General features: G+C 39.3%; 2 protein-coding genes across 2 annotated transcripts in view; both read right to left on the minus strand.

The window, feature by feature from the left end:
- Nucleotides 1-11,856, minus strand: part of chd7 (chromodomain helicase DNA binding protein 7) — a 74,085-nt gene extending 62,229 nt beyond the window's left edge. The window contains exon 1 of the mRNA XM_056235512.1: nucleotides 11,593-11,856. The gene's annotated coding sequence lies outside the window, so the exon portion shown is untranslated. The remainder of the gene's footprint in view (nucleotides 1-11,592) is intronic.
- An 859-nt stretch (nucleotides 11,857-12,715) lies between these two features.
- Nucleotides 12,716-25,847, minus strand: rab2a (RAB2A, member RAS oncogene family). Its single transcript, XM_056235514.1, has 8 exons — nucleotides 25,622-25,847; nucleotides 20,845-20,916; nucleotides 19,729-19,796; nucleotides 17,455-17,537; nucleotides 17,217-17,309; nucleotides 16,571-16,682; nucleotides 15,608-15,676; nucleotides 12,716-14,181 (listed from the first exon to the last, which is right to left on the minus strand). The coding sequence occupies exons 1-8, from the start codon at nucleotides 25,665-25,667 to the stop codon at nucleotides 14,086-14,088; spliced, it is 639 nt and encodes a 212-aa protein (XP_056091489.1). The 5' UTR covers nucleotides 25,668-25,847; the 3' UTR covers nucleotides 12,716-14,085.
- Between the last annotated feature and the right edge of the window lie 1,919 nt (nucleotides 25,848-27,766).

Raw genomic sequence — 27,766 nt, forward strand, 5'->3', positions numbered from 1 at the left:
CAAAATAAATTGACACGATGGTAAAAGGTCGGAAGACCATAGTTTCATGTGGAGCATTCGGATATATATTTTTCCTGAATTACCGCTGGGTGTGAATTGTGCTAAAATACCTTATCTTCTCTGAAAAGCGTTCCGCACATTCAGCTGACATAAACCACACTTTAAATAAACGAAAAAACCTATCCAGTGATTAAATGTTTTCTGTGTTGAGACAAATCTTGTGGGATGTCCTAGCTGCCGGGATAATCACACAACGCGTAGGCTACACATCCGATAATGACACGTCCAATTCGCGAACTAATGACTCCTTTGAACCAATTCATTTTAATGAATGGTTAAAACAACTGATATTTTCAGTCCTTCAGTTACTGATTGGATCAGTCAGAGTAAATGGAGTAAAAAAATAGGCAGAGTAAAACTAAATATTTTTTGGAAATAATTATAATATATTATTATTGCATATCAGGGTTTCCCATACATTCATTAATTTGTGGCGGCCCGCCACAATATCAACACTGACCGCCACAGATTGATTTTCAGATTTTTTAACTAGGTTAGGGTTGTCACAAACTGACAACGGAGACGCGAATAGCCCCTCCTCTTCGAGCACGATCTGAATCAAAACATGAGCTTGCGCTGGAGGGCGGATTGTTGCCGGTGCTTATTCCTCCAGAATCAATCCGGAGTTGAATGGTTAGTATAATGAACACTATAACTCTGAGAAGTTAGTCTATGTTAAACGCTGTCACGTTGCCATTACAGATTTGCGCAATTTTTTTTTCTAAATATCGATAAAAAACTATTGCGAAATGACGGCGTTTCCATTAAACGTTATGCGACTAAAACATTTTTTCCTCTCGCGATCAGTAATTCCAAAAATCATGGCAACAGACGTTGGTAGGTTTATATATATATCACAGCCACCGCACTAGACATTATTATTATTAGGGATGCAACGATACCGCTTTTTCAAAACCGATCCGATCCCAAAATTCTGAGTATTGGCCGATACCGATACCAATCCAGTTTTTTTTTTTTATATCAAGTAAAATTTCTATAACTATGTGTTTAACATTGTGTTAAACACAGTTATAGAAATTTTACTTGATATAAAAAAAAAACTGCACTGGTATCGGATTGGTATCGGTATCGGCCAATACTCAGAATATATAAAGTATAATTTCCAAAAAATATATGATCTGTGACAAAAATGCTATTATAAACTAGATTAGTGGATAATTCAGCAGTAAAATTTAGTCTAGAAAAATCACGAGTGCACAATAATTGTATAAAATCTGAACATTTAGTGAAAAAAATTAGGGGAACAAATAAGAGACAATAAGTGTAACACTAAATCTGGTCAAACGTTACAAATTGCTCTTTGTATTGTTGTAAAATACATTCATGAAAAACAAGATAACAAAAATCAAAAAGATAAATTATTATATATAGCCTATATAGGCTACTATAAAATTGAGACATGTTTTAAATGTATAGCTAGGGCTGTCGCGATAACCGCAATATTGCAATACCGCACTACTGACAGGCCAACCGCAGAGGAATGCAAGTAACCGCAGCAACCGCCAAACCGCGTTTTCTTTTTTCATAAGGCCACCCTTCGTAGTTAGTACCATGTGTATTGAATGTTAAATAAGTTAATAATGATAACAAGACTGTTTATCATGGTGATTTGTACAGAGGCTTCGTGGATTTGGACTTAAGCCTAAACAGACAGTGAATGAGATCGCCTAAACGCGTGCAATTACCTGCGTCTGTCTTTGAAGTCAAGTCATGTATATTCGTGAAAAGGTTGCCATTTCCAAGGAAAGCAAAATATTTGTCGTAGCATCCTTTTAACGTAAGGGTATTTACCATGAATGGCGTCAGCGCTGGTCAGCATTACACAGCGCGAGGAAGCCGTGGGGGGAAAGCAGCGAGTCACGCATTGGTCTCTATTAAGTGAAGCATTGCTTCAGCTTTGCCCAAAAGTGAAGCATTGCTGGCCACCTGAGCCTTGAAAAGTGGACCTCAAATTAAAAAAAAAAAAAAAAAATTAACGCCTTGTTTCATTACATCTATCATTTAAGGAATTAGCTTTTTTGAACGTTTTCGTTGAATGAACGGTTTAATGACTCACTCAAAGACAGTCCGTTGGCATAACAATGTAACTGCGCGCTGAGTGACAGTCTTTCAATGCGCAGAGACGCCGTTTAGTTTCGGTTACATTGGTTACATTATTTTTGTGTATGCTGACCACGTCATAACAAGTATTTATAGTAACAAATAAATATAAATAAATGGCGGTAATACCGCATATCGCGCTATTGAGCCACTCAAAATTACCGCAAGGGAAATTCCTTCACCACGACAGCCCTATGTATAGCACAGCTGTTTAATGAGGCAGCAACATATGATAGATAGGACAGAACAAAAAAGGCTATTAATAATCTTTCATTGCGCAAAAGTAGTATTTCTCTCGCGGAAAAACTGTTTATAATATATTTAATGTGCCGCAGCGCCCAAAATGTCTCTGGTCGCGCTGTTTTCACTATGGAACCGGCAGGAATCAAACGTGTCTCCCCTGGAGTTCTGCAGTCGAGCCTGCCACTTATCAGCCAATCAAAAAAAAGAAAGGGGCTACACAATAGCCAATCAGAAAATAGCACTATTGTATCAGGGTAAGATTTAACACAACAACCAACCAGCTTTTAGGTGCTTTATTGGCAGCGCCACCCTTACATGAATCACCGCACCCGCATTTTTTTTAAATATTCATTTATCGGCCATTATAAATGCCAATACCGATAGTTTGGAAAATGCCTAATATCGGCCGATAATATCGGCAAGCCGATATATCGGTCGGGCTCTAGTTCAGAACCATGGGAGAATTGTGATCTCTATTTGAAACAAAAAAATTGTGATTCTCAATTCATCCACAATCATGCAGCTCTGATACTTATGGAGACTGTAACGACATGAGAAAGGTCTCACTGAGGAACAAAATAGGTAACATCTCTTGCCAACTATGTGTGGAAGGGATTCGTGCAACTCACCATCTTACTCAAAATCACTTTCATAACATTTAAGTTACACAATGTAAGAAAGCCAATCAGTCGCACTGATAACTGATTATTAGATGTCATGGCTACACGAGTAGTTCACTGAGGTTTTTTCCATTCCTCATACAAAATATAGGAGGTGCATGTGGCATTAATGGGATAAACAAAACCACCATTAATGTTTGATAAAGCCTTATTCTATGAATACATATTTGATGAACATTATAGGTCACACTGACTTACTTTTCATCTTGCATGGAAGTTACATTGAAGGTCACTTGATTATTAATATAGAATACATTTGAGATCTGGTTACCTAAAAAAAAAAACCCAGCAAAATCACTCAGTAACAGTTGCCAACAAAACATCAGTATTTCTGGGATGATGCTAACAATAAGCTCGTGTTTATAAGGGTAAACAAGTTCATGCTCCCTTTCATTAATCGTTCAACAATCATCTTTTGACACTAGCGATAAACATAAAAGCAGTCTGAGCCGGTTTTCAGCCATCTGTGTCAGAGCACCAACCCGCATTGTTTTTTCCTGAAACCAAACCAACCAACGTGGCCTTGCCAAAAGAGCAATGCACGGTGATACTAGCACAGAAAAAGACTAAAGGGAAAAAAAGTGGGGGAGGAAAGGCCCACCAAGTGCGTGTGATTGCAGTCATTAACACCGACAGTCTCTTTAATGCACTCGGCAAGCAAGTCACTGATTAACCAATCCTACCTCCCCAATTTTCCCATTTCACAGGGAGCTTTAAAAGTTGTTGAGAGGGCAGGTCTATGGCCACCTGTGGTTTGTCTCTTGAGTTTAAGTTTAACATACGAGGTGTGCATCATAGCAAAAAAGAGGGGCTGCACTCAAAACAAGCTCCTTGAACAAATGCTCTCCAGCAGCATTCCTTTTATTTCATTCCCCTCTTCAACAACCCCCACTAGAAGCTGTAACTGCAGCTGGGCATAATTTATATGTGTGCTCCTCCACATTATATGCATGGGCGGGGGTTTGGAGGGGGTGTATCTGTGGCAAGTAACTGAGCACAAAGACAGTGTGAGGGTGACACAGGATGCGACGGGTGGGTAACTGGAGAGTGAGCGGGGGTTAGGGCCATAGAGTTGCTCCATTTGCGTAAACTGGTTCCTTTACACAATGCTTCTGTAATTAAACGGATGAGGTTTTTTTCCCCCCCTTCACACTTTATCGTGCTAGCTCACCCAAATGGGGTAAAAAACAAAACCTGTTGCTTGTGGAGAGCGGTGCAGTCCGTGCGTGATATGATGTCATGCAACAATCATTACAGTTTAAATATGAAGCAGTTCTTATTAGAAGGAACAGTTAGATGGCAACATTTCAGACACATAAAAACAAGAGCTTGAGTGCGCTAAAAGTCACAGACAATCACAGAGAAAGCAGATTTGAGGTAGGAGAAAAAAAGAAAAAAAAAGGAAGAGAGAACTTTGACCTTCACTTCCAGACCTGCTGTCACCCAGTCTGCCTCTGGCACTTGAGAACCAGCTGAGAACTTGCAGCAGGGTCAGCTGGGGCAAGAAGCCATGAAATTCCACTGTTCCTCTAGCAGAAGACAGAAAAGGCTTTAAACCGAAATAATCTCAACCATGTCACTGACATAGTATGGAGGAAGCTTAACCAGATCAGGGCTCCAGACTAACATTTAAGAGCAGGAGCACTGGTGTGTTCTACAGATGTTGGTGACAGCACCTGATCTGGTGGCGCTGTGGGGGGGATTTTTAATCAAGGTAATTTAATCATAAAATTACTATTGTTTTGCATTAATACGCACAGTTACTAAGTAGCTACATGTTTATTTCTTGGAAATGCAGATTTGACATTAAAGGAGTGAGCTTGAGTTAAGATGGAGATAAAATTAACTTTTAAATATTTTACGCTTATTAAATGTACCACTGTTCTTCTCTAGTATCATACTGAAATGACTTAGAAATTGACTAACCATATACTTGAAATAAAAAAAGGTGCCAAACTTTGACAAATTATTTCTTGATTTGATATTTTATCATGTGATTTCATAATGTCTAAATATAAAAGCAAAACGTGTGAAAAAATATTAGTGAGTGGAAATAGCTTGTTTGTAGACACATGATTCTGAAGACGTGCGAAATTCTGATAGGCAGGAAGTGAAAAGCAGTATGGACGAGATGGGAGTCCACAGTCCATACTGTGCTGGTTTAGAAAAGTACAAACAGAAAATCACAACATAATCTGGACGTGATCCTTATGTTATGAAGAGGAAAGACTTTTCTACTGAATTTAAATACTTGCCTGCCATCGAGGCGGTAGATCTAGAGAATGTGATGTGAGTGAAGTGAGTGATTTTTTTTGCCATTGTAGGTCATTCATGATGAATCGAGAATCGCTACAGGAACTCACATCATTCAGGGAGAAAACTGGACAGTGTAATACGCTTTTTCACCTTTTCTACATGTAAAAACACTAAGGGTAGCAGGTTTGAGGAGGTGATGGAGAGACGCCGGATAGCAAATCTAGTAATAAATATCACTGATTAAACCCCATCACTCAAAATAATCACATTGCTGAGTGTTTTTTAAATTTTGTATTTTGTTTGGTTTAATAATTAACTTGAGACTATAACTCTCGCTCGGCTTGAGAATTAGCAGAACTTGCATGCAGCCACTTCAAATACTGTTCACAAGCTTCTATGGATTTGATTTTAGTTATTGTTTGTTGAAAATAAATACAAAAAATTATAGTGTGTCGGTGTCAGTCTGCTGAATGTGCCCCTTTTCCTGTGGTCATATGTGAAAGTGAATATTTACAATGACAACTAGGGGTGGAACGGATCACAGTTGATCCGTAAGGATCAGGCCCCACGGTTCGGCACACGTGATTCGCGGATTTACTGCTAAATTGAATCATCAGAATGAAAGTTTAGAATTTGGACGTGTTTCGTCTTGCCAATTTACACATTCAAATAATTTTAAATGCGGAAGAGGCGAAATATAGATAGGCTATATATTATTTCTACAACTTTCAGTTTACAAATGGGAACAACCTTTGAAAGATGATCAAATCATGTTTTTGGTCATCACATTAAAAATAACATTTAAAGTGTAAAAGTGAAAAGTGCTTGAATTTCTCTATCAAAAGTTCGTATGAACTCTGAAATTTAAAAACATTTGACTATTTATGCCACAATACCATGGTTAAAGTTAGTATTACTACATTAAACCCATGGTGAATAATGTTGATTTCTATGACTTGTTTGTTCATGGCACAATGTCTCTCCTGGTTTCCACATCAGCGCTGTTTGATCTGATAGCTATGGTTTAAAACTGAATTTTGTGCTTAATTTGAATGATTCTCACTAGATCTTGTAGCGATGTTATAGCCTGGGAAAACCCAGACAACTTCCGGCAAATTTAGATTTGCTCTGAAAGTTAGTCTGGCAAAGAGCTCATTCAAGCTCATTTCCAATCCGCCGAAATCGCTGCACCAATCAGAAACGTTGGGGCGGGCTTTACACGATGACGACAGCGCTGGGATTTTGAAGCAGATTTTGTAGCCTACATTACAAAGATGGATGCCGCCGTCGAACATCACTCGTTCAAATCAGCCATCGCCTCTGTTTTAAGCAATTTGAACGTTTCCTTTTGTTAAAAACCGAGCAAAGAACAACACACGGAGATGTTTCTCCGCCGCTCTGCATACGTCATCTCCTTCATCGCTCTGATTGGTTTTAGGTCTATCCGCGACGTCCGTTGGTGACGCCCCTCTGGAAATGATTTGTCTATGACGCTTTGCCAGACCATAACTCAGTTACAACTGAGAATGGTCTGGTTTTAACCAGGCTAGCAATGTTATCAATCCTGCGGCGAATTCAAATGCTTTCTCACTGGATCTTTAAGCGCTGTGTATTAACGGTGTCGCGTAATCAAAGATTGGCCTGTGAGTACCCGTTCTAAGCACTGTCGCTTCTCTGCTTGGATCCTAATGAATGAACTGGGCTAAGTTAAGTGCTATCAAATTGTCTCGCGCGCTAGAGCGATTGAGTGCACGCACTGAGACGAGAGACGTATGCATCAACTCATCTTAGTTAAGGGAATAACAGTTTAATATGAAAAAACGGTGGAGTATCCCTTTAAGGGAATGGACTTTAAATGGAGGGACAGAAATCCAGAAATCTCTCAAGTTTACTAATAATAATAAAAAAGCTCTTCATTGGTGTTTGGAAAATGAACAAAGATCTTATAGGTTTGAAACGACATGAGGGTGAGTCCAAGATGAAAGAAATTTCATTTTTGGGTGAATTATACCTCAAATACAGTGGGCCGAGTGAGTCTTGGATAAAACTAACTCAATCACATTTCATTGTTCACATCCCAGATACATACGGTCACATTTTATATCGCGATATATCAATATAACAATACTACATGATGTAGTAATGGAACGTTTTAATCTAATCATAATCATCATGTCAATGTTACTGTACCACTGATTTTGACATTCCCTCAGCTCTGATGATTTTAAGGATCCTGAGGCTCTGACGACTGCCTTTAGCCACATGGGACATAGAAATGACCTGAAGGGAATTTCTACATTAAATCCACTACTAAAAAGCCTACGAATTCAGACCATGTGTGGCTTTAAGAAATTATGACAGAAAAAAAGCAAGTTTAAAGTTGTTGTATGAGTGGAAAAAGGCTGCTTTGTTTGAAAAAAAAAAAAAAAAAAGGGGAAACGACACAAACACAGTGAATTGCATGCACGACAATATTAACAGCGGATGTGATTATGAAAGCTTTTAAAGATATTTGGAAAGGCTTGATTAAACACGCACTAACAGAGAAGATCATGGTACAGATACATTATTTTTGCACCACTTTGTTCGCTGCCCATATAAATGCGGAGTTTATAGAAACTTTATGAAAAAATAAGGTCTTTAAAGAGGAAAAACAGAAATAAATTCATATGCAGCAAGCCCCTAAGTTTAGAAAAATTTAAATATCTAAATCTTCATCCATTAAAGGCCAGCACCTCTCATTTGAATATTAGAGGACTCATCCATTCCAAGCTATTCATCTGAAACGGTTCCTCCATCTTCTGTGTGGCAGGGAAGAGGGGGATGGTCAGTGAAAAAAAAAAAAAAAAAACCTGCTTGTTTTGCAGCACAACAGGCCACTGCAGCCCTCCTGCTAACCCACGGCAAGAGGAGGGGTTGGAGGGAAAGGGCCTGCACACAGCGGTGCTGCTCCTGGCGTGGATTGAAAGCATGTTGTCAGATATCTGAAATACCAGCTTTGAAAGCACGTCCAATATCAGTGTTTGTGTGCACATGTGTCAATGCAGGGGGTGCCTGACCCACTCTACCGCAGGTCTCCAAATTTGTCACAGCCAGCCCCCGGCTAGTTTAGTACCAGGATGGCTTGCATTAATTTAAAATCGTAACAAATTAAAAATATTATATCTATGCTCACTGTTTTGCAATGCATAACTATGGCATAGATTTTCATGTTCATTGTATTGTTTCAAGGCACAGGAGACTTAGGTTTAAATAGGTTTAAAACTGCAGTGTGTAGGCGTCTAGAGGCCAGGGTAAAGCATTTCACTATCAAAACAACACTAATACTGATTCAAATGAATTGGTAAACATAGCTGTCTGGATCTTGTATATCTCATGCAATGCACTTAAAGGGATAGTTCACCCAAAAATGTTAATTCTGTCATTGATCACTCACCCTCATGTCCTTCCAAACCTGTAAGACATTCGGTCATCTTCAGAACACAAATTAAGGTCTTTTTTTTCTGTCCCTCCGCTGAAAGCTACGCCACTGACACTTTGATACTTCAAAAAGTTCATAAAGAGATCATAAAACTAATCCATATAAATTGAGCAGTTTAGTCCAAATTGTCAGAAGAGACTCGATTGCTTTATACGATAAACAGATTGAATTTGGTCTTTTGTCCACATATAAATTAAACATTGATTAGCGAACATAAACAGAAGCTCAACCGAACCTGCACACGAGAATGAACCTCATTGGTTCTTGCACGTCAAGCAAAAATGCTTGAGCTTAAATTCAATTTGTTCATCACATAAAGCGATCGTGTCTGTCGTGGACTAAACCGCTCAACTCATATGGATTAGTTTTACGATCTCTTTATGAACTTTTTGAAGCATCAAAGCGTCAGTTGCCTAGCTTGCAATTGAGGGACAAAAAGCTCTCAGATTTCATCAAAAAGATAATTTGTGTTTCGGAAGATGAACGAAAGTCTTACGGGTTTGGAGTAACATGAAGGTGAGTAATTTACATTTTTGGGTGAACTATCCCTTTAAAAGTACATGTAGTAAAGGATGCAACAGACATAATATGCCATACTTGCATTTAGTCACAGAACTAGGTTAGGTACAATATTTTATATCTCATTAATTAAAGCATACAAACTAAACTAAACGACTTAAATTTTGCTGAGATATCAATAAAACAAGAAATAAATACCCCCTTATTGTTAGTTTAAAGTGCCAAAATTGGCTGAGAGAACAAGCAAGTTGCTATCGAAAATCTCGTTAGTTCAATAAAAGGTTGAGCAGACTAAATCGACACGAATTTCTCTTAACATGAACTGCAACTGAAGCTTACGTAAGTCATACAAATAATGTTTTCTCACAGATCAAATGCAGTACATGGGCGAAGTTATGCACTGTAAGCGACTTTACACTAGATACAAATGTGTACTGGAACAACAACAAGTTGGATTCAAACTTTCTCTAAGGACAAAAGAGGAACCAGCACCTGATTTTTCGATTTGATGCAACTAGTGAACAAGCCCCGGCAACCACAAGAAAAGGCAAGCGAGATGAGAAGCCTAAAGCGACTACAAAGCAGTCTCACATATGCTCTGCCATACCGTCTTCATAATATCTGCTCATTGAGTGGACCGACACACATTAAGCTGCCATCTTAGGTTAAAGACTTGAGGCAGAGAGACAACGACGATACCATCTTTACACGATTCTTTGTTAGACTTTCAAGATTAAAATAGTGTTTTAAATAACTTTTTAAACACTAAATATTTTAACGACAGTTGTTTCAGTTAATTTGAACGACAAAATACAGATACGGGTTAAAATGGCATAAAAAACACTACATGATAAATTATAAATGAGCTTTTCCCCTATTCGTGGCTCTACAAGGCTGTAAATGAAGCAGGTGCTTTTCAAGTTTTCTGTGTGGCTTTAATATGGAGATTGGATAATAAAACCTGTTCGACTTTATGAATAGTACGACATAAAGAAACTCGTAAACTTTTGAAAAACACGGAAACTCTCCCAAAGATAAACCAGGTGCATTTTTTCAGTTCCCCTCAAATAAAGTGTCGTCCGATCCCTCCTCCCTTTTAACCCCTTATACCTGTTGAGGGGGAAAGGGGACAAAAGAAATGTGAGATGAGTTGTGTCCAGCTAGCAAGTTAGCTTGTCGTGAGACAATGAAGTCGACGCTGTCCGTCTCTTTCAGCAGATCGGCCACTTCCAACTAGCTAATTACCCTCAGCGCACGCCTGCCTCTCCAACGCGCCTCTCACAGCCGACCAAACGATACAAATAAAACATTTCCCCAACCCAGAACACAAGCAACATCTATGAATCGAGATTCATGAAATCCATTAAAGTTTTGACTTCTATAAACGAAGAGATAAAGAAAACGAGAAATTGACCATCTGGCCTCAAGCAACCTTCCCCGGTATCTATATTGTCCTTTGGACGAGCGCACTTTCCTGCTCGCTTTGCTGTTTACACATAATATTTCGAGCATCATCGAATGTTATAAGCGAAACCCACACGCATAAAACTTTAAGGCTATTCTTACGTGAAGTTTCGTGCGCGTGAAAACTATTTTTGAGTTTAATTGTTGATACGAGGGGTCGGGGATCTCCCTCATTCAGCTCGGCCAATGACTCACCTCTACGCTCAAACCACCTCGTGTCTCAACAATTAGCTTGCTAACGAACGCTTACTTTATGTGGTTTTGAAAAAAAATATTTTCATCGATTCGTGAGAAATGTAAAGGATATGAGTGTTTTTCTAGACCTCGAACTGAAATTGCAAGTATAGGCTACAATTTAACTAACATATATCTCGCTTCCACTCCTATAGGGATCCGTGCGGCTCTATACAATGCAGTGCGCCTGAGCTAAACGAGCTAATGTTAGCATGTGCTCGAGCTAGTTTGAGATTCTTCGAGAAGTTAAAATGTGAAGAAACGAAAAACTAACCTCCGGTTTCGGTGTTCCCTGTGAAAAGTTTAATTAAAACAACTTTTCGCCGTTTTAAAACAGTTTACACCGCGGGTACCGCCATGGTAACGTACAAAACAAGTTAAATGTACACTCAAAAACAGTTTTCTCACAATGAAAGTGCGGGTATATTTGTACAACAATGTTAAAAACGCTAGGAACTACCCGATAAGTTTGTGTGCTACTGATAAAGTTTCTTGATTCATATTGTATCATTAGAAATAAAGACTATTCCTTACCCTACTCAACGCGGGTCAGTTTAGGGTTTTCACCAATTAACTCCTCTTCATCTATCCCGAAAATCCGTTTAAATACGTGAATAACTGTCGAAATTCAAATGCTGTCGGTAAAGTCGGCGTCTCAGCGTCCCGTCCTCGCCGACTCTGCTTCTCTCCTTTGTGTTAATTTCACTCAATTCGAGTTTAATCCGATCGATCCAGGCAGTTGCGTTCTCGTGTCCTCTCCTCTAGACACTCGCGCTCACCTTCCACAGGCAGGGGGCGCGTGCATGACTTACTGGATAAACATGCGTGCGCGTGAGTGACCTCGCCGGGCTGTGACGCAAGCGCTTTTTTTTCTTTTACTTTCCAGGTCTTTATAAACATTACGTATTGATTCGATACTGAAGATTTACGTTTAAAAATCAATATTTAATATTTTTATATCATATTTCGGGGTTTTAAACTTTTATAGCGCTCGTCATGTTACATCGAAGTCTTTTTTAGTGAAAGAGCATTATGCACTTGATATCTCGATCATATCTAAGTTTTAAAGATTTTTTTTCTGTATGCTGACTGGAAAAACTCATGTAGAGATCACATTGTACAGCAGTTCTATATGTAAACAATATCTGCATGAAGCATTTTTTTTTTTTTTATGACTGGAATGCTGTGAATCGTTTTGTCTTTCACAGTTAAACATTAGAAGGATTGAAAACGATAATTAAAGATGCTGTGCTTGCTTTCTTGAATCTGAGGAAATTTCCATTCACAACTGTACTATTATGGGTATAATTATACGCAACCAAGCTATACACTACACCCAGTATACAAGCGGAATTTACCTGAATCGTAAAACAACCAATCCCTGTTGGCGTCGGTAGCCCGGATGTTCAGGTCTGCCTCTTTACGTCAGTTCTATCTATATGCCTGCTGCACTTTCGGGTTTGATACATGCCTCTGGCGCATTCACAGACGTTTTATCATCAGTCGTTACACGCTGTGGTTCATGTATTATCGGACGATTTTACACATTTTCTAAACTAAAACAAACATTTATGGCAAGAAAACAGCAAAATATACATTTGATCGGAGACACTTTATTCATATGCAATCCAACACAAAGCCAGTCCACTCAGCAAACTGAGTTTAGAAGGTTTTATTATATTTTTTCGTGATAGCATTTCATTTTGAGAACACAGCAAATAAAGTCGAGGGTCACAAAGTTACTCCAGGTTTGGCTTTATCACACCCCTTTCACAACAGACAAGATGTTCACCATATATCTATTAACAACATAGTGCCAAGAGAAAGCAAGTCTTTACACAATCACTCAGACACCTAAATTAATGTGGATCTGCACTGACTTTACACAGCGGACTGCATCGGAGAAAATTAATTTTGAAGAGAGGAAAAAAAATAGATATATTTATATGCATACAAATGCATGCATATGTGACGACTTGTATGGATATATAAGTACAGGCATGTATTCGTGAGTGTCTGTCTAATGGATAAGTGAGTCTAGCGTTATCATATGCAATATACGACTGCACGTAATCACTGAAATGATCCTGTGTAACATGAATATGTTATTGTTTTGACGTCCCAAAATCTTTTAAGGCAAACAGCAGATCTAGTTCTGGAGGGGTGATCCATATCTGGAGCCATGATTTTAGAACACAGGTAAACACAAATTTGGCATTAAAATAGGTATATAGAGCCAGAGTTTCTATACAGAGAAGAGGATCGGGGGCACGTATACGAGGGGTCAAGGCAGATGGCAGGACCAAACTAAAATAAATGAAGTAAAAGATTACCTTAAAATGGTGTCAAAGAGGTTTTGGAAATATCGCAATACTGTTGCAGTTTCAAGCTCTATTCATACAGTATAGAATTTAAGCAAATTCAGTACAGAATTCTAGCTCGGTCAACGTACACCAAAGCAAGAAATGATAACTATATATACAGAATGTGAATGATAAATACAGATTTAAAACAGTCCTGCTTTTTTTCTTCTTTTAACTTCTTCACTTTGATAACAGCTGTTTCTTTTTTTAGACCAGCTCTACGTTCCTTTTATTTTGACTTCAGAGTTCACCACAGTTTTCATTGAATTCACCCACATAAACTGATTAAAATACTATAGATGACTTTGTAGTGTTTAATACAGTTCAGCTTGAAGTCAAAAGGGCAAAAACAAAAACAATTTGCTGAGAAACAAACATGAATATATATATTTACCATAATAACTCCAAAGCTCCAGCCTTTTTCCTTACTAGTAACCATATAATGTCTTCTGTAGCCCAAACAGGCTTCAGGAGTTTGTCAGGAGGTTTGAAGAGGACCTGGACTTTATAAATATTTTTGTTTTGGACAGCCATCTAACATATGATTTGAATCCGGGGCCTGGGCTGTGGGAGGTTAAGAAAATGTTAGTGAGCCCGACCAGTCCAGTAGAAACGTAAGGGGCGGAGGGGGGTGTGGAGGAGACTGGGGGGTAAAGGGTAGTGCTCAGCAACAGCCCCCTCCGGCTTGCTGTCCTCCCTGACTGCCTCCCATCGTGGAGTTGGTGGCAGCATGCTGGGGTCCAATTTTGATGCCGTTAGCCTGCACACACAAATAAAACGCATGCAAGACATTTAAACACTTATTTCCATTTCAGATGACAAGAGACCACACAATTTTGGAACCTCCGTTTCCATAAGTAAAAAGAATCCATGAGGAATTATGGTGATTTTGTACTGTCACATAACGCTGTATTAAGCAGAAAAAAACAGCCCCTGTAGGCCTGAATTAGTGGGCCGCTTTTGTCAGCACTGAGGCGGGAGAACCTCTGGAGGGTTATTCCAGCGGTAACTCAGAGACGCAGGGAAACCTGCCAGAGCTTTAAAAACACACACACACCCAAGCTGGTGGCACTTTCATTCATCACACAAAGGCATCCAGCGCGCCAACTTTTCCCTTAAGCGGGCTTGTGTTCAAAACAGACATGCCGTAGCGAAGCTGTGCTTTTGTAACGTTCTCAGGAAACTCCACACTGCGCCAAATCTGATTTATAGTGATTCTGGGGTGAGCTCACATGTGAGCCTTGAGGTTCCTGGCCAGGATCTCTATCAGCTGATGTGGTTTGGATGCCTGTGCCTTAACTTTTTTGTTCATAAAAAAAAAAAACCTCTTCCTACTACTCCAATAAAATAGCTGCACTGGGCCCACCTCCATCCAACCAGCTGTAACTTACGAAATGTGAGGAATTTATGTGTTGGCTACCAGCCAGTAGAGAGAAACTGAAGGGCTTGTATGGAGCTTTCCCTGGAGCAGATCTGTGTTTGTTCTAACCTTGCTCCCTCCTCTCACTTCAGTCTTATGGGTTTATGTAATTGTCAAGTATCCACCACCATTACATTCCTAAACATTTTATGGGCTGTTACAATGCCGGAATCATGTGCAAACCAGTACAATAATATCTGCTATGCTACATTGGCCATTACATCTGAATTTGCATAGATTTGAGGACAACAATGTGGCTTCTGTGGGAAAACATCACCATAGTACAAAGTGCATCAACCATCCTTTTTTATTAAACCTATTTACTGATGAAAAACTCTGATAAAGTGTCTGTAATACAGAAGCAGCTTCCACTAAAGTTAAAGGTGCAGTGCTTAATTTATATGTCACTAAACTGAATTAAATTAGCAGGGGGGAAAAAACTAACAAAACTATAGTTTGGATAACCCCAAACTCACACCATTGGTTAAACTGGTCACAGAGCCACATTGTTTAATTTTGGGGGGATTCATCCTATGAAAATCTTACTGAACATTGTCTCTGTATATCAAGTAGGGAAAGTAGCAAGTATTTTAGCAAAATTATACATTTCACCTTCCAGGAAATGTTTTGTAAATGTAGTTTCTGAATCCACCCACCAGACCATACATAATGGATTTCAGTGTAACGCAACAGGAAGTCCTCTTGACCCAATTACTTTTAGTTGTAAAAGCAAACAAAGAATGTGCTTCCTTGTCATATGGGTTACCTCGTTGTTTATATCAAAGACTCCCTCCTGGATCTTTTCATAAATCTCCTTGGCTGTGTTGATAAATGCCTGAAACACAAAAAGGACCATATTTTATCCATGTGATTAAAATGCCATTCTTTAACTGCTTAAGATGATAAACTCATACAGAATTCATACTGAATTAAATGAGACCGGAGCAAAAGAACCAATACTGGAATCAAAACAATACTGCATACTGTGATCAATATAATTCATGAATAAATAAGTCAGAAAAAACAGATATGATTAACTTGAAATGTTTAAACCGTCAAGGTTTTTACAGTTGAAGGCTGGTGCCCCCATCTGGCTGAAAGTGATGGTGTCTATTATTACTCGAGTTGAGCTCACATTGGTCACCCAGAGAAAATAAACACGGCCGTGTGCATGGCTCACCTTTAAAGTGTTAAGACCTGCCACCGGCACTTCGTAGCCTAATTAACAGAGCTGCTTTGCTTTTTGGTGCAACTGCCTCAGCTCTCCAGAGCTATCAGTCCTCTGTGGCTCAATTACCACAGAGAGAAAGAGATGGCTGAGCGAGTGCCACAGATGTGTGCGCTCGTATTTGCGGATGTGTGTGTGGCAGGGAATCTATGAATATGCATGAACCTTAAATAGGAGATTGAAACGTCATAAAGGGGTGGGGGAAGGGTCAGGAGAATTCACACGACACTAATGAGACAAATTAATCATTGAGGCGACTTCGGGTGGGAGGATGGGGGAGGGACTTCCACAATTTAACATCCCCACTCTTTTAAAGCCAGCTTTAAGCCCTGCTTTAGCTTCTTGGCTTCCACCGCAGAGATCCGAATGTTTTTCTCCCCAGTCTGTGTCCCTAGGGTGTTATCTATATGCATGTATGTGAACATGTTTTCGCACAAGAACCCAAACATAAATCACGACACAGGCACTGAAGACCTCTGAGCCACACAAGAGCTGTTTTACCTCTTCTACATTTGATGCAGTCTTTGCAGAAGTCTCCATGAAGATCAGTCCATGTTCTCTGGCAAAAGCCTCTCCTTCCTCTTTCTTCACCTCTCTCCGTGACTCCAAATCACTGGCATAAGGAAACAAATCAGATTGTTTATTTCAAAAGATTTCATTTAAAATAACTGTTTTCAATTTAAATATTTTATTCATGCAAATTATTCTGTGATGGCAAAGCTGAAATTCAGCATCTATCTTCAGTGTCACATGATCCTTCAGAAATCATTATAATATGCTGATTTGGAGCTCAAGAAACATTTCTTATTATTATCAATCCTGAAAATGGCCGTGCTGCTTAATATTTTTGTGGAAACTTATATATTTTGTTTCAGGATCATTTGATTAATAGAAGGTTCAAAAGAACTAAATCATTAATATACTGAAAATGTAAATCTAAAATTAATTGAGTAAACGGTACAATTTACACCAGGGTTTAGATTCAAATGGTCATTTTAGAATTTTTATGTACTCTTATTTCTCACATCTCATTTGCTGTAATTAAACTATTATATATAAAAGAAATCTATCAATATGTTCTAGATATATAATAAAAATAGACTTTCTACTACTAATATAAATATTAATAATGATGATGTACACTGACCTTTTATTTCCAATGAGCATGATGACCATGTTAGAGTTGGAATGTTGACGAGCATCTTCTAACCAAGTTGTCAAGTGATTAAAAGTGTCCCTTCTGCAAATATATAACAAACATCCACACATAAAAAAAATAAACAGTGAATTAAACAAGAATAATCTTTGTAGTAAAGACCTGAAACTGGAGAAGACAAGATAGTGGAGCAGAACAGATTATGGCAGTCATACGAGTTTGGTCTCACCTTGTGATGTCATAAACTAGCAGAGCCCCAGCTGCACCTCTGTAGTAAGACCTGGTGATTGAGCGGAAGGACTCCTGTCCGGCCTGAAACACAAAGACACAGGAATCACGCCACCAGTAAAAGCCTGTTTATAAGGAACAAAGTGGAAGGTGCCAACTATGTCCACAGGGTATACACTATGTGCGTAAACCATCTTCACGACAATCCCTCCAGGCTGGTGTTGCCCTGGGAACTCCAGCTCTAAAAGACCACTGTGACGTCTCATGCACAGACCCTCCGTCGACTCTCCACCCCATAATGCTTCTCTGGAGCATCACTGACGCCTCTCGAATCTACCGGCCCCCAGCGTAAGGCCACCGTTCAACGGCGTGTCATGGTATAAGATGGCCTCTGGTCCACCCAGCCCCTTTGACAGCAGGCAAATAAGCCAGGAGCACGTATTTGAATTCAATAACCCATTCCCCGGGGCAGCTGTTAACATTAGAGTTAATGGAGCCCATTGTGAATAAATGATGAATGACACTGTTATGCCTGCCATCTGCTGGAGTGAAAGGTTACAGGAAGGCCAGACATGCAGATTTCTCCTGTTACTTCATCCAACACCCACCCCCCCCAACCCCATCTTATTTCATTTTATCACAGATCTTGTTGAAATAACCTTGAAATAAATTATTTATGGTGCAACACAGTACAATTTAGGTGACATCATCACTTCGAAGCCACAACAAACAACCACTGCATGATTACCTCTAATTATCCCGGCATTAGATTTTTCATTAGACAGCCTCGCCCTTGCAACCGGGCTATAAACCTTTTTAACGTTTAATGTCTCTTCATTTATTCTTTACACATGCATAACTGCATCTCTTATGAAAACTGCAACCTTCTAAGAAAGTATACAAGTGTACAACAACAACAACAAAAAAGACATCTGATATATACAACAAATACTGACGCTAGGACGAAAATATCATGGCCATTGATATGTTGTCACCCTCTGCTGGCCAATATGTTTATGTGCAGCCAAGAATTTTATTAAAGGGATACTCCACTTTTTTTGGAAATAGGCTCATTTTACAACTCCCCCAGAGTTAAACTGTTGAGTTTTACCGTTTTTGAATCCATTCAGCCGATCTCCGGTTCTGGCGGTACCACTTTTAGCATAGCTTAGCATACATCACTGAAGTGGACAAGACCATTAGCATTTCTCAAAAAAAAATGACCAAAGAGTTTCGATATTTTTCCTATTTAAAACTTGACTCTTCTGTAGTTACATCGTGCACTAAGACCGACGGAAAATGTAAAGTTGCGATTTTCTAGGCTGATATGACTAGGAACTATACTCTCATTCCTGCGTAATAATCAAGAAACTTCACTGCCGTACCGTGAGAGCAGCAGGCGTAATGATATGACGCAGCGCCTGAAAATAGTTCCGTTGTGTTGAAGGAAGGTGGCCTATTTTCAGGCGCTGCGTCATATCATTACGCCTGCTGCACTCATGGTACGTTCAAAAAAAAAAAAAAAAAGCCAGGGGACCAGCATTCGACAAGGATTAGAAACCTTAGAAATTAGAAAACTAATTAGAAACACTTGTCAATCATTTTGAACAAGACATCAGGTTTGTTGACCCGTCTGAAGGGCAGGGCTTAAGAAAAAGAGAGCATGTGGATGAAGCAAGGGACGCCCTGCTGGTTCATGTCATAACTACACCATTTGGCTGCAAAGAGCATATCCATTTATTGACAGCAGTTACAAAATATCCATGGATAAAAAAAAAAAAAAAAAAAAAACACACTTTGCAAGCAACATTTACTTGTATTTGGAGGGCTCTTAAAGGAAGTTCACTTAAAAATAAAAATGTGGTCATCATTTACTCACCCTAAATACAGGTTTGAAAGTAATTTCAAACCTGTATGAATTTCTTTTGGGTGCCAATAAGCATTATCATGCCATTGTCTCTAAAATCATTAGTCCCATGACATTTAGGTTCGATGTCAAGTGACTGGCTCAAAGCAACCTGACAGCAGAACTGAGCTCCCATGATCAGCCTCAGGCATATTGCTGAATTAGCATTATTGTATGGCCAAATCTGCCTAATCAGGAAACACATGTTCCCTCAACAATGTCTCAACTGTGTCAGTTTCATATATCAGGCATGGTAACACTCATATAATTTACTAAGGGCATGAATTTGACCTAAATGATCACACATAGAAACAGACTTGTGCTTTCTGCACAAATAAAATGCATGGAAAATCAGATGACTAATCTTACCGTATCCCAGATCTGAAGTTTTATCTGTTTGCCATCTATAGTGATCATTCGCGCTCCAAATTCAACACCTGTCAAGACAAATGAAGGCAGAGCTTGATTCATGACTCATGCGACTACACGGCAGTGAACAGATCACTTCAGATTTGCATCAACACCACATATCAGATCTTTTATTTTAAAACATTAGTGATGTAAAACTTGACAATAGTTACCAAATGGCATCTTTAAAAACATTTATTTACCCAGGTTTTGTAGAATGTGCTCATATAGAGTGGATGGAGCCACAAACACTAGAGCTGCACGATTTTTAAAATACCTACTAAATGCTAAATTCATTCAAAAGATTCGTTCAAAAACACTGATTAATCCAGTAATTAAACAAGTGAAGTCTTTATAAGTGAGTCACTGAATTATTAATTCAAACTGATTTAAAAAATAATTATATATATATATATATTATTTCAAATTCATTCAAATATATATATATATATATATATATATAAGTGAGTCACTGAATTATTAATTCAAACTGATTTAAAAAATAATTATATATATATATATTATTTCAAATTCATTCAAATATATATATATATATATATATATATATATATATATATATATAGAGATAGAGAGAGATAGAGAGAGATAGAGAGAGATAGAGAGAGATAGAGAGAGATAGAGAGAGATAGAGAGAGATAGAGAGAGATAGAGAGAGATAGAGAGAGATAGAGAGAGATAGAGAGAGATAGAGATAGAGAGATAGAGAGAGAGAGAGAGAGAGAGAGAGAGAGAGAGAGAGAGAGAGAGAGAGAGAGAGAGAGAGAGAGAGAGAGAGAGAGAGAGAGAGAGAGAGAGAGATTTTGTTTAGTTGTCTATTTAAAACCGTGGGAGAATCGTGATCGCCATAGAAAAAAAAAAAAAAACAACAACGTGATTCTCATTTTATCCAGAATCCCGGAGCTTCAAATACGAAACAAATTGTACTATTATGTGTTTTTATAAAGTTCCAAAAACACTTCAAGGAGATTGACACCAGTCTGTGTCCTATGCTAATGAGACCCATTCCTGCCATTTTAATTAATGAGAGAATATGTGATTGGGTTAAAAGAGCCTTACCGATAGTGAGATCGTGCACTGGCTGAAAGCGCTTATCTGTAAACTGTAATAATAGGCACGACTTCCCCACACCTGCAAAGCAAACACAGAGGGTCACGTGTGAATGGCCACAATTAGCCTCAGGCCTATACATCTGCTGTATCCCATTACATCAAAATCATTTGTTCAGGATTTAATTGAAATTTTTAAAAAAGAGATAGGGTCATTTCTGTAGTGAAGCCAAAACTGGCTTTCCCCTTTCACCTCATTTTCCAACAATGAGCATAAACAAATGGTTTAATTAAAGCCATTGTAAGACCATCTTATTTTTCTACTGCTAATATGAATGAGAACAAAAAAAACTCATGCATTAAGATCAATATCAGACAAATAGAGAAGACAAATAATTTAACAGTCACATTAAGACAGAGTAGTTTGAGATCACAGCATTTAACACCAATTACCTGATGGATTGACAGCAAAAACAAAGACATTTCTCATGTACAATTTTCTTTTTAATATTCACTGTGTAAAGTGAATGTAAAAAAAAAAGAAGCAAATTTTCTTTTAGCTTTCTCTGCATTTTAAACTATTACCTGTATTACTCATTACCAAAATGTCACATGCAGTTTACATGAACTTGATTATCTGAAACTAACTACATTGAGTAAAATCATCAGTTCAAGACATTTTATATTGGCATAACTATAATAACTCATCCAGCAAAATGAGATTAGAGGATCTGCCATGATACACCAACAGGTTAAATGCTTATGACATTAGGAGGAGGCGTTACCATGAGCAACAGCAGTTGCCAAGCAAGCGAGCAGCATTCAAAGAGCGCTCACAAGAGAGATGTATGGAGACAACACAACAATGATGAAATTACAATGTGTATTGTGCAGACTCACCTACAGCAAACACTACACAGCCTACAGAACAATTAAGTAACTAAATTGAAGAAAAAAAACAGCTTTAAAAAATACTTGTGAGCTGATGTATTGTCTCTTGTGAATAATGGTGACAACATAGCCTAAATAATGGTGGTAACAGTTAGATGCTACTGCTTCAATCTAACCCTGTAGTGTTATATCTATGGCAGTATAGTCATGGTAACTAAGCATCTGAAATCAAACTCACAGGGGTGAGTGTTCTCCAACACTTAAAGTGGATTAAAACTAATATATATATATATATATATATATATACACACACACACACTCACCGGCCACTTTATTAGGTACCCCATGCTAGTAACGGGTTGGACCCCCTTTTGCCTTCAGAACTGCCTCAATTCTTCGTGGCATAGATTCAACAAGGTGCTGGAAGCATTCCTCAGGGAGTTTGGTCCATATTGACATGATGGCATCACACAGTTGCCGCAGATTTGTCAGCTGCACATCCATGATGCGAATCTCCCGTTCCACCACATCCCAAAGATGCTCTATTGGGTTGAGATCTGGTGACTGTGGAGGCCATTTTAGTACAGTGAACTCATTGTCATGTTCAAGAAACCAATTTGAAATGATTAGAGCTTTGTGACATGGTGGAAGTAGCCATCAGAGGATGGGTACATGGTGGCCATAAAGGGATGGACATGGTCAGAAACAATGCTCAGGTAGGCCGTGGCATTTAAACGATGCCCAATTGGCACTAAGGGGCCTAAAGTGTGCCAGGAAAACATCCCCCACACCATTACACCACCACCACCAGCCTGCACAGTGGTAACAAGGCATGATGGTTCCATGTTCTCATTCTGTTTACGCCAAATTCTGACTCTAACATCTGAATGTCTCAACAGAAATCGAGACTCATCAGACCAGGCAACATTTTTCCAGTCTTCAACTGTTCAATTTTGGTGAGCTCTTGCAAATTGTAGCCTCTTTTTCCTATTTGTAGTGGAGATGAGTGGTACCCGGTGGAGTCTTCTGCTGTTGTAGCCCATCCGCCTCAAGGTTGTGCGTGTTGTGGCTTCACAAATGCTTTGCTGCATACCTCGGTTGTAACGAGTGGTTATTTCAGTCACTGTTGCCCTTCTATCAGCTCGAACCAGTCTGGCCATTCTCCTCTGACCTCTGGCATCAGCAAGGCATTTCCGCCCACAGAACTGCCGCTCACTGGATGTTTTTTCTTTTTCGGACCATTCTCTGTAAACCCTAGAGATGGTTGTGCGTGAAAATCCCAGTAGATTAGCAGTTTCTGAAATACTCAGACCAGCCCTTCTGGCACCAACAATCATGCCACGTTCAAAGTCACTCAAATCACCTTTCTTCCCCATACTGATGCTCGGTTTGAACTGCAGGAGATTGTCTTGACCATGTCTACATGCCTAAATGCACTGAGTTGCCGCCATGTGATTGGCTGCTTAGAAATTAAGTGTTAACGAGCAGTTGGACAGGTGTACCTAATAAAGTGGCCGGTGAGTGTATATATATATATCTGCAAACTTTCTCTGCTGTTCTGCACTTGCATAGAAGTGCTCAAGTGAAATGTAAAGTAGCACTACTTGTATAGTTGGTCCTCTTTAAACTAACCACTTATGCTTATTTTTATCATTTGTGGGTAACTTAAGATAAGTGTCTGCTTAATGAATAACTGCAAATATAGTTTGTCCAGAAATCAAACAAAACTTGTGCAAGTTTTAACACTGCAAGTGCAAACTTATACCTCAATCAAGAACAAGGCAAGATGCAATCTCACGATGCCTAGTATTGACTAGCTAGATCAAGTTTCAGATGAGCATCAACTGACTTGGGTTGAGCAACGTGCAGAGGCATGAGCATGTTTACTCATACTAACATCACTTTTACAACCAAACTAAGTCTGACAAACCCAATTTTACTATTGTTCAGAGTCTTATGAAATGCATTAGGCATTGTAGAGTTTATATGATGCTTGCTTTTGTCTTGAGCACAGCCCAAGGTCTGATTCAAAAGGTAGAAAACCACTGTGCATGTGGAAGTGTTGGGCAAGATATTGAAATACTTTGGCCCACAACAAACTGGATCATCAGATGTTATGGTACACTACAAACTATTCTAGATTAGGCCTAGACAATTAAAGGGATAGTTCACCCAAAAATGAAAATCCTTTCACCATTTACTCAGCCTCATATAGTTCTAAACCTGAATGACTTTCTTCCGTGGAACACAAATAAAGACATTTTGAGAAATGTCTCTGGATTTTTGTTCATACAATGGAAGTTACCATTCACCAAATGTGTTTGGTTATTTTTTTTTGTGTTCTGCAGAAGAAACTCAGTCATACAAGTCTGGAACAAGAGTATGAGTAAATTGAGAACATTTTTCTTTTTGGGTGAACTATCACCTTAACATGTGTATGTTACTAGTCCCAGTGAGCGTGCGCACAGAGACAGAGAATGTTTAAATAAAAAGGAAATCAAACTCAGATGAGATTATCATAACATTTTCTCAGACACTTAATGTAGGCTAAAACTGATTTGCATGCACTAATTTAATCAAAAAATACTTTCCCTGCTGTTCTGCACTTGCAAAAAGGATAATGTCTACAAGATTGTCTCCCAAAAAATGTAGACCACCACCGTTGCATCTCCACATGAGGCAGAAAAGACACTTCACAATCAACAAAACACGGTCCCACTTTATATTAGGTGTCTTTAACTATGTACATTTTACTATGTAAAATTGTTAGGTACAATGCATGTTGTAAATAAAACACTTTTGCTGCAATTTAGATGGGAAGTTTACAGGTTTAGTGTAATTGTATTTCTATAACTATAAAATGTAATTATAGACATAACTAGAAACTAAAGCTATGAAGTAATTACATGCATGTATTTAAAATGCAAGTACAACGTGAAAATATGTATGTACAATGTGCATGGGATCAATTTAATTTTGATGTTAATGCATAGTTTAAAAAATAAATAAATAAACCAACACGTCCCCTGGAATTGAGTGGATGCAAAATCATATGGAGAGTGCTGGGTTGAATTAAACATCAGCACCCTACTCAGCATTATATTAATGTATTTCTGGCAAAAAATTGGGGGATAGTAAAACTTCTGTTCGAAAATAAATGACAGATAAACGCATTTAAACACAGAAATACATTGTCTGTTTTAGCAGTATCTCTTGGGGAAAGGCCTAACGTTACAGTGACAGAACTCTGGTGAAAACACTAGCAGGCCACAAATATACGGCGATACCAGCATCAAAACACACATTGTATGACCCTGGCCGATAAATGTGTGTCTTGAGTAATAAAACAAGTGAATTTATCTTATAGTCATTGCTTATTAAATGTTTTATACTCTGATAAAACGCAACTGGGCCAACGCCATTTTTAGAGAGTAAATAGCTGCTAGCGATTTTGGCTAACTAGCCAGGTTGTGGCCTTTAAATGGACTAGAAAAAGATGTAAGCAAAGCAAGCCATCACTGAGCTAGACGTACTGACACGAACACAGCATGTTGCTTTTTCGCTCAACATCTCATGCTAATAGAAAGCAGAGATGCTGCTGTTGTTATTGAGGCAGACAGCTGATATGAAGCAACGTTTAGCTTGCCTGCTAGCTTCCCCCACCTAGTGGAAAACAAAAGACCCTGGCAGCCTCATAACCAGACACCGCTGCCGTGACATGAAGCACACGATTAGGAATTAACTTTATGTATGTGATAAGAGTTAGCATGAGGCAGATGGAGGCAAAGGCAGAGTAAAAACACAGGCTGTCATTCCTCCCACCCCTCGCGCCTCTGCTTGAACCACGTCATTGACTCCAACACTGCGGAAATAACAGACTCGCTGTCGCTGCTTACCCGTGTCTCCGATTATGATGTATTTGAAGAGATACGCGTACGCCATGGCCAACCGGTCCTGTATCAACCTGTTCTGGCCTTACTAAAATGGCTCCTTGAAGCTAAAACCGCAGGGAAAGCGTGTGTGAGATATATGCCTCCGCTAAGCCAGCCCTTTTCTCTCCTCGACGGGAAGGAACAATAAACACCTCGAGCTCCAGCCGGTCTACGTCACACGTCCCGCCTTCGCCACGCACACAGAACAGAAGAGGTTGTGGACTTCACCGGAAGTTCACTCACCTAACCGCTATGTGTCAGGTCAATGTTCGCCGACAAATAATTATGTCATTAGACGTTAAGGTTTTATTGTTTGCTAGACAGTACAGAAGAATAATTATAATTCCAAAGATTCAAACTTTGTACCCTAACTCCTGAATGTTGAAAAAGCAAAGCTGAAGAATCTCCGATTTAAATCCAATATTAATCAAACCAATTTTGAGCACTCTCAGAAAAAAATGAGCAAAAATTGCTTGTCCTTGAGGCAGTAGCCTACATTTTAAGGGATAGCTTGTTCCATATTTACCCCTAAAAGGTTCATAGTAGCCTAGTAAGTTGGCATAAAAGGAAAAATTAAAAACATACAAAGGATATAGATCTTTGTTAACCATTCATCTGTGCATTTCATTTTTTTTTTTTTTTTTTTTTTTTTTTTTTACCTTGTAATGTTTAATCAAAATGTCAGAACAGTGAAAACGATAGACACATGCAGGTCTTCTCCAATCAACGGGTGCTTCTTAATTAGAAGGCTGCATCCTAGTGGGTCGACCTTCCTTGTCCAGTCCTTCTGAGGCTTGTAGGCTAGAGTCCTTCTTAGCATTAGACAGTAGACACTAGAGGCTGCATAAATTAGGTCAGCCGGAATTGGGAACACTTCCTATAATACCAAATGTACTCATCATAAGAAGAATGGCATCTGCGCGAATGTTGGTATTTCTGCTTATTCAGAGGTTTACTATAATAATCAGCTGGATCCAGGCCGTATCCAGATCAGATGGTGGACCTGCGCCCAGACACGACCACAACGCATGATGTAGTCAGCCGGATCCGGGCCGTATCCAGATCAGATGGAGGACCTGAACCTAGACACGACCACAACGCATCCCTGAAGTGTCAGCAGAGATTGTGTCAACTAGACTCTCCCCTGTGAAGGCCTCATCGACACGACAGCCATCGGCACTGATCCTCAACAAACTCGTCTCCATACGCACGTGATGACTCCGATCTTCAACCAGATGGAACGGGATAATATTCTCATTGTTCCAAACCAATCTGACTTCTGACCTATAATGCTGCCTGAATCATAATCATACACTGTTCGTTCGTTGGCCAGAGGAGAACTGGCCCCCCGACTGAGCCTGGGTTCTCCCAAGGTTTTTTTCTCCATTCTGCCACCTGATAGAGTTTTGGTTCCTTGCCACTGTCGCCTTTTTCCACCTTTGTTGCCATTGGCTTGGCTTGTTGGGGACATTAAATTGAACATTAAATTTAATATTCAACAATAATATTGATCTGCCTGCATTGACACTATTATGTCTCTCTAAGTCGTCCTCAGACGAGCCTTCCATCGTTGCCTCCAGGCATCCCGATTCTCCATGCATCCGGCCAGTTCATTGGTGCTCTGGGCTCCTGTATCCCTCTTGAGTATGTCCACGTATGTTAGCGTGGGACGTCCTCTTGACCAATGTTGGTTCCCATAGCACCAGCTTGCTGGCTGGCAGCTCGCGATGCCTTCGGCAATGTCCTGCAAGTCTCATTCTCCTCACAGCAATCTTGTTGCTCACTCTTGATACTCCCTCATACAGGATTTTGTTGGTTACATGCACACTCTTACTGATATTGAGCACTGCACCCAGCATCCTGGTGTAGCACCCGTCCAGGGACTTCTCTAGGGTTGAATTCAGGGTCCAGCATTCACTGCCATAGAGGAGAACAGACTCTACTGTCGCGTAGAAGAAGCTGAGTTTGATTTGGCGGGAGAGGTTGGAGTTCCATACACTGTTCATGCCGTTCAGGGCCCTCCATGCAAGTGCCTTCCTCACTTTTAGATCATGCTCAGTTGAGTTGACCCATGCGCCCAGGTACTTAAAGTCCTCAACTTCTTTCAGC

Source organism: Rhinichthys klamathensis, unplaced genomic scaffold (assembly GCF_029890125.1).
Source record: "Rhinichthys klamathensis goyatoka isolate OS25496 unplaced genomic scaffold, OSU_Roscu_1.1 h1tg000422l_1, whole genome shotgun sequence".
NCBI classification, from domain to species: Eukaryota; Metazoa; Chordata; class Actinopteri; order Cypriniformes; family Leuciscidae; genus Rhinichthys; species Rhinichthys klamathensis.

Bases quoted from the DNA above. Each gene is read 5' to 3' on its own strand.
- rab2a (XM_056235514.1), bottom strand. From the start codon at position 25,667: ATGGCGTACGCGTATCTCTTCAAATACATCATAATCGGAGACACGG. The intron at 20,917-25,621 runs GTAAGCAGCGAC...TTTGCTTTGCAG, and splicing joins CATCATAATCGGAGACACGG to GTGTGGGGAAGTCGTGCCTA. The intron at 17,538-19,728 runs GTAAGATTAGTC...TTTGTGTTTCAG, and splicing joins AACTTCAGATCTGGGATACG to GCCGGACAGGAGTCCTTCCG.